This window comes from Coffea arabica, chromosome 2c (assembly GCF_036785885.1).
Source record: "Coffea arabica cultivar ET-39 chromosome 2c, Coffea Arabica ET-39 HiFi, whole genome shotgun sequence".
Taxonomy (NCBI): Eukaryota; Viridiplantae; Streptophyta; class Magnoliopsida; order Gentianales; family Rubiaceae; genus Coffea; species Coffea arabica.
The window spans coordinates 74,221,227-74,232,988 of record NC_092312.1 but is presented as its reverse complement, the minus strand read 5'-3'; the positions used below and the strand labels follow the sequence as shown (position 1 = coordinate 74,232,988).

Below are 11,762 nucleotides of genomic sequence, written 5' to 3'. Positions count from 1 at the left end.
TACTTGTCCTATGGACCTCGACATCTTGCTAACATTGTACGGACACCACAATTTAGTACTACTGCCCCCACTTTCATCCTGGGTATACGGGTATCCCTATTATATATCATGCGTACTAACGTAATACTTCTACTTTTTCTCTCTCTTTCACTTTTGATCTTCATTTACTAGCTAGTGTATATATATATATATATAAATATATTTTTTTCATTTAGGCTTTTAGTTATTAAACAAAAAAAAAAAAAAGTAAGAAGAACTTTTGTTATTATAAGTTCCTTTGCCTTTTTAAGAGGGCATTTTACCACCAACTTGGGGGTTTGAGGCGGATGTTACTAAAACAAGCAAAGGATAAGGTTGCGTTTGGATTGTATTTTTCATGAATTTTTCGTTGGAAAATTACTGTAGCGATTTGATGTATGTGAGGTAAAAAGGTGATAGGGAAATGTGTTCACGGAAAACAAGGCCATTTTTCAGTGAAAAATGACAATCCAAACAAGGCCTAAGGTTTTCTTCCAAAGATAAAGAGATATGCTTAATATAAGCATATAGAAGCACAATTATAACAACACTAACAAGCTTCCGAGTGTCCAATCGATTTATCTAATTCGCTAATTGAGGTGTTAGATTTTTAAAAATATAAGATTAATTAGAAGAAGAGGATAAATTAAAAAAATAATAATTATTAATATTTATACATATGCGTGTCTATATATATATATCATAAATTATGTGAAATTTAAATATATTAAAATTGTTGAATTGACCCCCCGTTAAAAAAATCTCTTATAATATTAATGATTTCTTTCTTTTTCAAAGGTGGGGTTGGAAGAATATAATAATTGGATAAGAGAAAGGAGGAGAGGGTACATGAACGAGGAGGGAAACTAGCTAGTGAGAGAGTTTCAGTCTTCACAACTGTTACCCTTTCTATGATGGAATTTACCAAAAAAAGGCACTGAGAATCAATCAATCAATAACACCTACCCTCTTAAGCTTTTCTCGTTATCTAGTTTTTCTGGATTTTTGGCTCTCTCCTCATTCTTCTCTCTCACATGCTACAATTTTCCTTCTAAAAGAAGAAAAAGGAGTAGGCAAAGAAAAACAGGTACAGGTGAGACTTGAGGAGTTTGGTTTCTTCCCTTTTGTAGGCATATCTCCTCTTTGCCTACAGCCAAAAGGTTCTCTGGGTTTTTGCCAATTTTGTAAGCTCTCTGTGATTCTCACTGCCTATAATCTCTTGCTTTGATTCTCCTACAACTTCTCGGCCTTTCTTGGAAACTTTATTCCATACATAATATCCTTTTGTTTCATCGTTTTCTATCGTCCAAAAAATACATTAATACTACTATTACCACTTATCTTCTTCATGCTTTGTTCTTCTTGTTTCTTGATCTGATAATCTCTTGGTTCTGTTTATTCACAAGGTGTAAAGATGGTGAGAGGGAAGACTCAGATGAGGCGTATAGAAAACGCCACAAGCAGGCAAGTGACCTTCTCCAAGAGGAGAAATGGCCTGCTGAAAAAGGCTTTCGAGCTTTCAGTTCTTTGTGATGCTGAAGTTGCACTCATCATCTTCTCTCCCAGAGGCAAGCTCTATGAATTTGGTAGTTCAAGGTAATTACCTCCTCTTTTTTTTTTTTTTTTTTTATCTTACTACTGTAGCTAGCGCAAATTGCTCTTCTCCTGAATTAAATTTTATTCTCCTCATTTTCAAGAAAGGGTCATTTTGGTTTTTTGTGCTTGTTTGATACCCGTCTTTACATTTGTCCCAATTCATGCAATATGTTAACTTTGTGACATGAATATGAGTATTTTCTCAGTAGGGCTCTCCATTTGTTTTATTCCTCAGGTTTCTTCGGATCTCATCTTGCTTAATTACCCAAACTTTTCCTTTTTCAATTCATCCGAGATAACTTCCTGGCACTTTTCCTTTGCAAATTGTCACATCACAAATAGATTTAGCTTTCCTTTGCACCTATCTCTTGAGGGTCTCTCTTTTCTTGAATGTCAAGAGCTCAAAAGGAGTACAGGCTCGGCCCTTCTGTGGTTTGTTCTATATTTTTCTTTCCCAAATTTGCTGAAATGAAACTTCATTTTCATGCTATGCTCGTATCATTCCGTACAGGAGAACAGATACGGTATATAATCGTGCTTACATAGGAAACAGAAGAGAGAAAATTCAAGGTTGAATCTTGGCTGACAAAGTTCTCAACTTTGCGTCATGATTTAGCTGCAGAAAAATATGGCTGCGAGTACACATCTGAGCTTATGGCTTTGCATCATTAGGCACAACTATGCACTATATAGAACGAGGATACATCTGGGCTTAAAGCTTTTCGCAATCAGGGTTGTATAATCCTATTAGAGCAAGCAATTTAATGATTGAAACCCACTAAGCAAAATTAACCAGACACACATGATGTTGAAAAGAAAGAAACCGACCTTGACAATCAACCAATTAGCAGCTTTGTGGAGTAAAGTTGACTAGAATTTCAAGGTCAAGTCTTGAAGCCAGTTGGCAAAGGAAGTAGCAATAGTCCTTGTTTGTTGTTTTTGCAATATTCGGTGTACTGCTTGAAACAGGCCATAACTTGAGCTGCACCCTCACCACCACCCCAACGGAATCTTTTGTGTAGAAAATATTTGTGCGGAGTTCAATCTATTATGTGCCTTGAGATAGTTTAGTACTTTTTATGAAATAAAATCTTGCAAATTAATCACAAGAATCCCTTCCTTTGATCTTCCCTTGTCTTTATGGCGTGCTTTTTCAAAGTACCCAATGAGATTGCCGATGTGCTCTTGTTGATGGTGTCATCCTTTTTCAAAGATTAGTGGGTATTTGTAGCCATTGCCTTGCTTCTAATGCTTGAATAAACTTTTATAGTTCCCCCTATTCTCAAGCTGTATGTGTTGCTAATCTTCTATGCTTATGCACGTGTCATTATCTTTATGGTTTGATTCCCCCATTTACACACTATTGTGCACTAATTGTTTCTTTGTGTGTGAAAAGAGCAGAAGAGTGGTCATATACACTATTGTGCTTGTTAAGTGGTTGAAAATTTGCAAGCAGTAAAGTGGTAAAAGTGACTCACAAAATTACATGTATTTTATTTGCATAAAATATTAGGGTGACAGGACTCCCATCTAGAAGGAAAATTGGATGAGATCATCTACTGCTATTGGTGCTAAACTGAATTAGGAGATTAGTAAAATGGTGAGGAAAATGTTGAGTGAAGGACTCATCATGAGAAGTCAGTCGTGGCATCAAAGGTGCTATGGTAGAATAAATCTAGAATCCCCGAAAAATATGGCTGGATCTTTTGCTACTGAAAATTCGTTCAAATCGTAATAATCAACTTCAACCAAAAGGCCAAAAAAAAAAAAAAAGAAAGGAAAAGTGCATCTGTAGTATGGTTCTTTTATCTCAAACATGTCAGTCATTTATAAGATGGCCAAGTCTTGGTACTAAGCTTCTAAGGAATTGTCAAAGAAGAAATAACAGCCAAGGCTTTATAACAATTTGGGCCAGTCTTAATAAGTGTTTGAAAAATTCTTAGGCAGCATGCCTCGCACGCATCATATGTTACGATTTAAGGAGCCAGGTTAATACAACTACTACGCTACTAGCTAATGGTATCTTCAAGAAATCTAAATACTATTTGTCCATTGTTTGGTTCAAATAAACACTATTTGTCCAAAATGATCCTAACTTTATGAAGCACAATCAATTGGTTTGCATCTTCTTGAGAAATAAATGCATGGATCTAGTGACTTTAGGGTTGCAAGATGAGTCAAACTACTCGATATTCAAATGGAGTTTGGCTTGGTAAAAGCTTGTTTGAGTTTGATTCGCTAACTAGCCAAGTTTAAGTTGAACAACCTTTTGTGTTCAATAACTTTTAAGGTCGATAAAAAACTCATTCAAATTTGGTTCAACAACTAAATAAGCCACAGTTGAACAAGATTTCAAACTCGTTAAATCAAACAAGTTTGAATACTAAAATGTTGGATTTGATTAAACTCGTTTATACTTGAATGAGTCCAATAAAGCATTAAATGTTTAAAGTACAAAGAAAGATTCGTACAAAGGAAGGTCATCACTACTAATGTTTGAGGCATGAGTAAGCCCGAGTTCTCTTTTTTCCTTGTTCCTGGGGGAATTCAAGTTCCTATTTAAGAACAGAAGACATTGTAAATGTCCATGCACAAACAACCCTTACTTTAACTTATGGACTCGAATGAAGAAAAAAAATCCTATTATAAGCATGCAAAACTCAGCTTTTAATTTTGTACTTTCAAAAGCACCCTTGTGTGTGTGTTTGAGATCATTATATAAAATGCACAGGACTAACGACTCTTTTTCACTTGTTTTTACGATGGACTTGTAAATTTGTATGAGATTTCATTCAATCTTCTTCCTTCTTTTTTTTGAATTAAATTAAGCTTAGTTCGAAGGCCCTTAGGAATAAATGTATTCTATGTCATGATGTAATCTAGCTCTTGAATTTAAATGTTTATGCTGTGTTTATGTGAGATTGTTATACATACTTATAGTTCTAAAATCTCTTTAACTTATTCTTGAATTGAGGAGGCGAATTACAAACCATACACATAGAGTCATCCTTTTTGTAACATGGTGATATTCTAACTCAAGTGGATTAAACTTACAACGAGATATTCTATCTCTGAGTACGAGAATTTGCCTTCATTGAATATTTATGTGATTTTTGGTACTTTTATGGAAGGTCTAATTTCTTTTCCAATCACATGACTACGGTATTTGGTTGATTTTGATATAATCTTTGAATCATGATATTTTATTTGTCCAACCACTTAAAATCCCTTCCAAATGCTTCTTGACTCTCTATTAGGTGCCATTAATTATTTCATTTGAGTAAGATATGTTCTGGTTCCAAGAAAGCATATTTTAATCAAGTCATTTTCCTTTTGGTAACCAAGCAGCATGTAATTCAGACCCTTGTAGACTGAACTTTCAAATTATCATAAAAGTATTTGCTTTATTACCTTCTTCACTTAATTATCTTACTATATTATGAAGCGTAACTAAGCGTTTGGTGTTAACAAAAAATGTTTAATATTTACCCTTCCAAAAATACCTTTTCAACATTTATCATTATCTATCCACATCATTCACTATTATCTATTTACATCTTATTTGTAAAATCTCCCACTTCTACATGACTACCATTACAGAAGTGTCACTACACTCCCGGATTAACTGATTAACTAATCCACTAATGGACATTGCATCACCTCCCAAAAATCTCCAACTTATTTTTTATTCTATATCTTTTTTATTATTTTCTTTTTTCTAAAATATGCACACACATAGTGCGTATCTCACGCACTAGTATAACCATGATAATAAAAGTCAAGTGATTGCCTAAAAAAGGAAGGCAAAAAAAAAAACTCAAGTGATCTTGTAGAGGCATAACTTTAGGGAACTTTAGACAAATCATCATGTGGAAAATGCATATATGTGAAAAAGAGATTTAGTTGATTGAATCAAGTTTTTTTAATTGCGTCAATAGTTTTTCTTTTTTTCTTGCAGAGGGGGGCGAGATCTAAGAAGTGGGAAGGGGGAAGGGGGGATTTGAACCCAGAATTTCTAAATCATTAGGTCTCAACTTTATCCATTAAATTAAAGCCTTTTTGACATGCCAATAGTTGATTACCCCTGATTGCAAATTTCTCTAGAATATTACTCTAAGATATTAGATGTTCTGATAGTTCCTAACTTAGCTTTTGCAAAGATTTTGTGATGGGTTTCTATTGAGAACTCGCTAATACATCTAAAATATATTTAATTTTCCATATAATTGTATGTATTCACATTTATTGCCACAAAACCTTTTTTTCACAAATGCAATACAACTTGATCCCAATAGACATTAAAACACACAAACAGCATCTGATGAAACTTGTTGAAATAATGGACAAGCGAATTGACTTCAATATAATACAAATTGGCATACACCAAATACATGTATTATCTAAGATCTCAATGTTCACTGAACTTCTTTGATGACATGTCTAGTTATGAAAAAGATCAGATAGCCTGACATGCAAACAAGAAACTTAAGAATTCAATTCAACACGTTAGAATTGTCCCATAAATAGAAAAACGTCAACCCTTTAGGTCTTAACTTCACGGAATGAGCAACAAGCATTCCAAACTACAAAAGTGGATATTACTCTATACTCACGCAGACTCTATTATATGTGCATTAGCCCCAAGTTTAAACTTGTAAGAAAGTACCTGACATGCCTACAAGTCCGTGGCCTCAAGTATGGTTTTGAGTCTTAAATGTTGACCAGACCATGTGCATAACACATTAATCACATTGTTGGATCAAGAATTCTTTTTAATAGGAGAACAGAAGTTTAATAGCTCTCTAAAAGGATTATAAGTGTTAAAATTTCTAGCTATTTACATGAGATGTAGGGATGGCAGCGGACAGGGTAAAATGTGACTGATGGTTAATCAGATTGATCGATAATTCGTTAGGGTTTGGTATTGACGAGTAATTATTGTGGGTAACCTGATAAGATTGAAAAAAAAAATTCTAAAAACTCTATATTTGATACCCGATATATAATAATAATAATAATAATAATAATAATTGATACCTCTGTAGAAGTTGTTTCTTCTCTTTAGTTTTTTGTATTTATTTGGGACACATATTTGTCTTGTAGATTGTTAACTGTCATGTTTTATGTACAATTCCTTGTACATGTTTGAATCTTCGTTTAGAAGATTGTTATATTTATCCTTCATAAGATGATGATTTCTCTATGGCTCTATCCAAGTTTAAAATTCAATGTAGTGTTGATTTAACATGATATGCATTAATTTTAGTTTGATTTAAAGTTAATTCCTTTTTTTGAACCATTCAGATTAGCAGGTAGAGGGTACTATATAGTTGCTCTGAACTCGAAATGAAAGGATTTGGTAATGAGGGTTAAAACCCTAGGATTACTTGATAGGGGTTGATAAAAGATTTAAATATGCGCATTAGGATTTGATAAGAGAAATTTTTGAGGGTATCGGATCCGTTGTCGTCCCTAATGACATGTATGTTGTCAGATACAAAGTAAGAGATATTGAATATGTTTCAGTTGGGTAGAGGGTACCATATAATTAATCTGAACTCGAAGCGAAAGGGTTTGATAATGGGAGTTAAAACCCATAAGATTACTCGATAGGGTTTGATAAAAGATTTAAATATGCAGGTTGGAGTTTGGTAAGAGGAAACTTTCGAGGGCATTCGACCCACTGCCATCCCTAATGACCTGTATGTTGGCGTATACAAAGTAAGAGCTATTGAATATGTTTGAGTCGTTACATTTTACTATCCTCAGAATGGTTGGTACGAGTCAACTGGTCTTAAATAGATAGCTGGTACAAAAAGATGAAATTTTAAGGAGAGTTATGCAATAAGTTCATATATTGAGTTTCAAGAGAAGAAAGATGAAATTTTATCATGACGCTGATCATATATAGAAAGAAATGTTATAAGTTGATTACTTTGAGTCTTAGTTTCCATAATAATTCAAAATGCTTAAATAATTTAGACAACTCTTATTAGTTCAAATGTTGAAGTCCACAAGATTTTAGGCCAATTGAAGATTCTTGGATTTACTTGAGAAAGAGGATTCCCCTCCCAACACCCCCCATCCCAAAACAACAAAAAAACACCTTTCAAAACAAAAAATCCCAAAAAGGGAAAAAAAAAAGCCACTAAAGGGGGTAGTTTGCAGATTTAAATATAAGAAGCTCAGAAAATTTTGAACTTTGACAAAAGAATACAATGTTTAAGTTCCTTTTCTCCTTAAAATGGTTGTTGGTATATTAAATCAAGATTCAAAATTAGAAATTTTTATATTATTATTTAGTAGTATTTTAGTCAAGTTAGCGTTTTAGTAAATTCTATTAGAGTCAAGTTATGGTAGTTTCATTGTTTAAGAATTAGTATTTTATTAGAAAATTTCTTATAGTTGTAAGACTTGTTTAACAAGTCATTTAATTTATAAATAGGGAGTCATATTATTGTGTTTAGTTGGAAAGAGTGAAGGAATGAGAGTCTTGTTCTTATGATGTGATTAAAAGATATATTGCTGGTATTATTCCTCTTCTCCCACACATATTTTTATGTGTGTGAATTGCTTCCCCTCATATTGGTTTTGTCAAATGTCTCCTATATATTTTTTGGGGTTCTATATTTGGTATCAGAACCTTAGGTTCAAGAAATTGATTTTGGGGTGCTTGTAGACATTGAAGATGAATCGATTATGAGGGTTAATTGTGGATGTTTTTTGCTGTTAGATTGCAAAGAAATTAGTTAATCGAGTTAGACCACAAGGTTAGCCATGGAGTGTCTAGTTTGTGAGGATTGGACCATAAGATTGGTTCAAGAATTATCAGATTGATTCAGGATGTTATGATATCCTGTCAGTTGAATTGTGATTGTGAAAATCACAAAGTGAATTGTCAATGACATCAAATGGGGCGATGAAAAAAGTCTATCCAGAAGCGTGGATTATCTTCGCAAGTGAAAAATAAGTTGAGCGACAGATAAATCTGTCCAAGTGGATGGAATATTGCAATAGCAAAAATCAAGAGAGGTTATTGGCCACATGTAGCTAGAGACCACATGTAGCTAGCGGTAACATATGCTTAGAGATCACATGGTAACATATACTTGGCGGCAGTTTAGTGATATGTAGCTAGAACAATCACCAAGAAAGGGAGAACAATGACCAAGAAAAGGAGATAGACATAAGTAGTTAAAAATGTAGACACACTGCTTGAGAAAATACAAAGTGTAGTGATTTAAGAAAGCAATGGTGGAGGTTTCCGGAAACATAAATTTAGAAATCAGGCAGAGTTAAAAACTTAAAGAATATGAACTGATGCCTTTTGAAGAATGATGCAATGTGCCATATGAAGTGCTTGCTAGGTAGTTTACCATGTTAATGTGAATAACTTAGTTTACAAAAATGCATATATGAACTAGCAAACCCATCCCCCATAAAAAATATAAAAAGGAATCAAGTAGCTAATAGTGCACGTACATCCTGCATAAAATAAATCTCCCCATTTAGTTCCCTGAGTAGAAAAATCATCAAAAAACTAATTTTGGATTGTTACTATAAGCTATAAAGTATGCTAATAGCAAGCTAAATGAATACAAACATAGCATACTATAGTGCAATGATAGAGACCGAGAGTCAGGGTTCACCAATCACAAAGGAGCTTTGGCTACAACCCGGTTGTTGATTTCGTCCTTTTTGTGTCCCTCTCCTCTAGAGAGTGGTATTGTGACTTCAGGTTTTTATGCTTGATGATCTACTCTTCTTGACATGATAGAACAACTTAATGCCTTAATCTGCGCTTTCAGAGAACGTGAAATCTGATAACCGTGTCCCTTCATTTCGTATGCATTAATGGGGGTAAAGGATAAGTACTAATTGCATTTACGCTGGAATATGCACAATTTTTAGCATGAAGGAGATAATAGAACGCTATCAGAAGCATGCAAAAGATGTTCGAGCTAACAACCCCTCAGCAGAACAGAATATGCAGGTCTGTTTCTCCTCGTACTTTCAGTTGAATCGAGATTTAGCATGCATGAAGCAGCTGTATGTCAATGCAACTTTGATTCACACCTTGAGAACAAACTTGTTGATTGTACCTTTTCTTTTATATTGAAGCAACTGAAACAGGAAACTGCAAGCATGGTGAAGAAGATAGAGCTCCTTGAAGCTTCCAAAAGGTTTTATTAGCCTAATCTGAAATTATCGTGGGAACTCTTGCTTAGTCATTCACTTGGTTTATAGAAAGTTGGCCTTTACCAATGAACGTTAAAATGCTGTAGGAAACTTTTGGGGGAAGGCTTAGTTTCGTGCACGGTTGAGGAACTGCAGCAGTTGGAGCGCCAATTAGAACGAAGTGTGAACTGCATTCGAGCAAGAAAGGTCTTTCTTATTAAAACAAGATACTTGAGACTGCTCTTGAGAAAATATGATATACAGAATCTGACATTTTTAATTCTTGTGCACATTCAGATGCAAGTGTTCCAGGAACAAATTGAAAAATTAAAAGAAAAGGTAGACATGGCTGAAGTTTTTTCTATTTGAGATTTCCATTCTACATTTGGGTTTTTGACAGAAGAATAATATAATTATTGAAATGGTCCCTAAAGGTTTCATTGAATCTCATCTCTGGTACTCAATGTTTAAAACAACGTAATTCAGTCTCTCAAGTGCTACGAGTAGATGCAAAACAATTCCTTGGATCATTTACAACTTTATTTTCCTTCAATCGTTGTTGGCTAAAGAGCAAAACAATGGTGCTGGGAAAATGGCTTAAAAGCTTCTGGAAAAGAAGAAGAAATGCCAAAACCAAAAACAACCCTGGGCAAAGCATCTATTCAGTTTTTCAAATTCTGGGGTTACTGGCAACAAATATACAAATGACAGATCCTATTTTGTAGTCAACGCCAACCTATATGTTCACTTGTTATATGGATTTTTATACGTACATCTGCGGATGTAGTGTACTCACTTTTGCATCTGTAACGCCTTTCTTTGTTCTATCTTTATCATCCAGGAAAAAGTCCTAGAAGCTGAAAATGACAAGTTATTGGAGAAGGTTAGTTCCTTTTCTTCTTATTTCTTTTAGTACGTGGCTTATCTTGCTGGGTCTGGACATGTTTCTCTTTTCTGATCTGAGGATATATTCTGTAAATTTCTGTATACAAATCAACCAAACAGCTGGGACTCCAGTCTCTTGTAATGTTTCAGGAAATTTTCCTACAGCTAAAACTGAAATAACTGATCTTCGCATTTGTTTTTTTTTTCTCTCTCTTTTTTTTCTTTCCCGTGTGTGTGTTTTTTAATTAGTGTGGAGCAGAGCCTCCACAGACATCAAAAGAGAACACAGAGATTGTGCCTTGTACAGAGAGTAGCGAAGTTTCAGATGTGGAGACTGGGCTATTTATTGGACCACCGGAGAGAAGAAATAAGCTAGTGTTGAAGAACTGACCTAGCGAGATGAAGACTCTTCTCTGCTTGGCTCTTCATCTGCAGCAAGCTGACTGCGTATCATTATGACGATTGTTTCAATGTCAAATATGAAAATAGCCTATAGCTGCTAGACTGTGGAATGCAAGAATCGGAGAGCATTATTACGCCTCAAGAGTGATAAACGAACCTGTGATTGCATTATTGTTGTTAGCTTTATTAATTTTGGCATCGTATTCCCAATGGAATACGATCAAGAAAATCTTTCACAGGGTCTACCCTGAGGTGTATTAATATATCTATTTCGCCACTACTGAATGGGCTTTAAAATTTTCTCTTTTCTTCTTTGTGAACTTAAGAGCTGGTTGACTAAAGAATCCATGTACATTCAACGAAGAAAAGTTTTAATTAAAGGGTTGTTTCGCGAAGTCAACTGATTAAGGGTGTGTTTGATATAACTGAAGTTTAAAAATTAAACCCGAAACCCGAAATATTAAGTTATTGAATTGTCAAGTATTAATGCATTTGAGTGTATTTTACATTTAGTGATAAGTAAATAGTTTATTACTTATTTTTTGGAGTAAACTTTATTTAGAAAATTTAGTGTCATTTAATTAATTCATATTTTTTTGCTTATCAAACGCGTCTGAACATATTAAGATTTAAATTTATTAAATTAAAATATTGAATTTGATTATCAAACGCATCTAACAAAG

At 34.1% G+C, this 11,762-nt stretch overlaps 1 protein-coding gene across 3 annotated transcripts; it reads left to right on the top strand.

Moving 5' to 3' along the window:
* The first annotated feature begins 853 nt into the window (after positions 1-853).
* Positions 854-11,359, top strand: LOC113727972 (MADS-box protein SOC1). 3 transcript variants are annotated; one of them, XM_072076454.1, is made up of 9 exons: positions 857-1,202; positions 1,425-1,614; positions 7,255-7,335; positions 9,526-9,607; positions 9,736-9,797; positions 9,900-9,999; positions 10,090-10,131; positions 10,634-10,675; positions 10,927-11,359. In XM_072076454.1, exons 2-9 carry the CDS (start codon positions 1,433-1,435, stop codon positions 11,065-11,067), a joined length of 732 nt encoding a protein of 243 aa, XP_071932555.1. In that variant the 5' UTR covers positions 857-1,202; positions 1,425-1,432; the 3' UTR covers positions 11,068-11,359. The 3 variants fall into 3 exon arrangements, with proteins under 3 accessions (XP_071932556.1, XP_071932555.1, XP_027108199.1); XM_072076455.1 differs by lacking the exon at positions 10,090-10,131 and having other exon boundaries at positions 854-1,202; XM_027252398.2 differs by lacking the exon at positions 7,255-7,335 and having other exon boundaries at positions 860-1,202.
* The last annotated feature ends 403 nt before the right edge of the window (positions 11,360-11,762 follow it).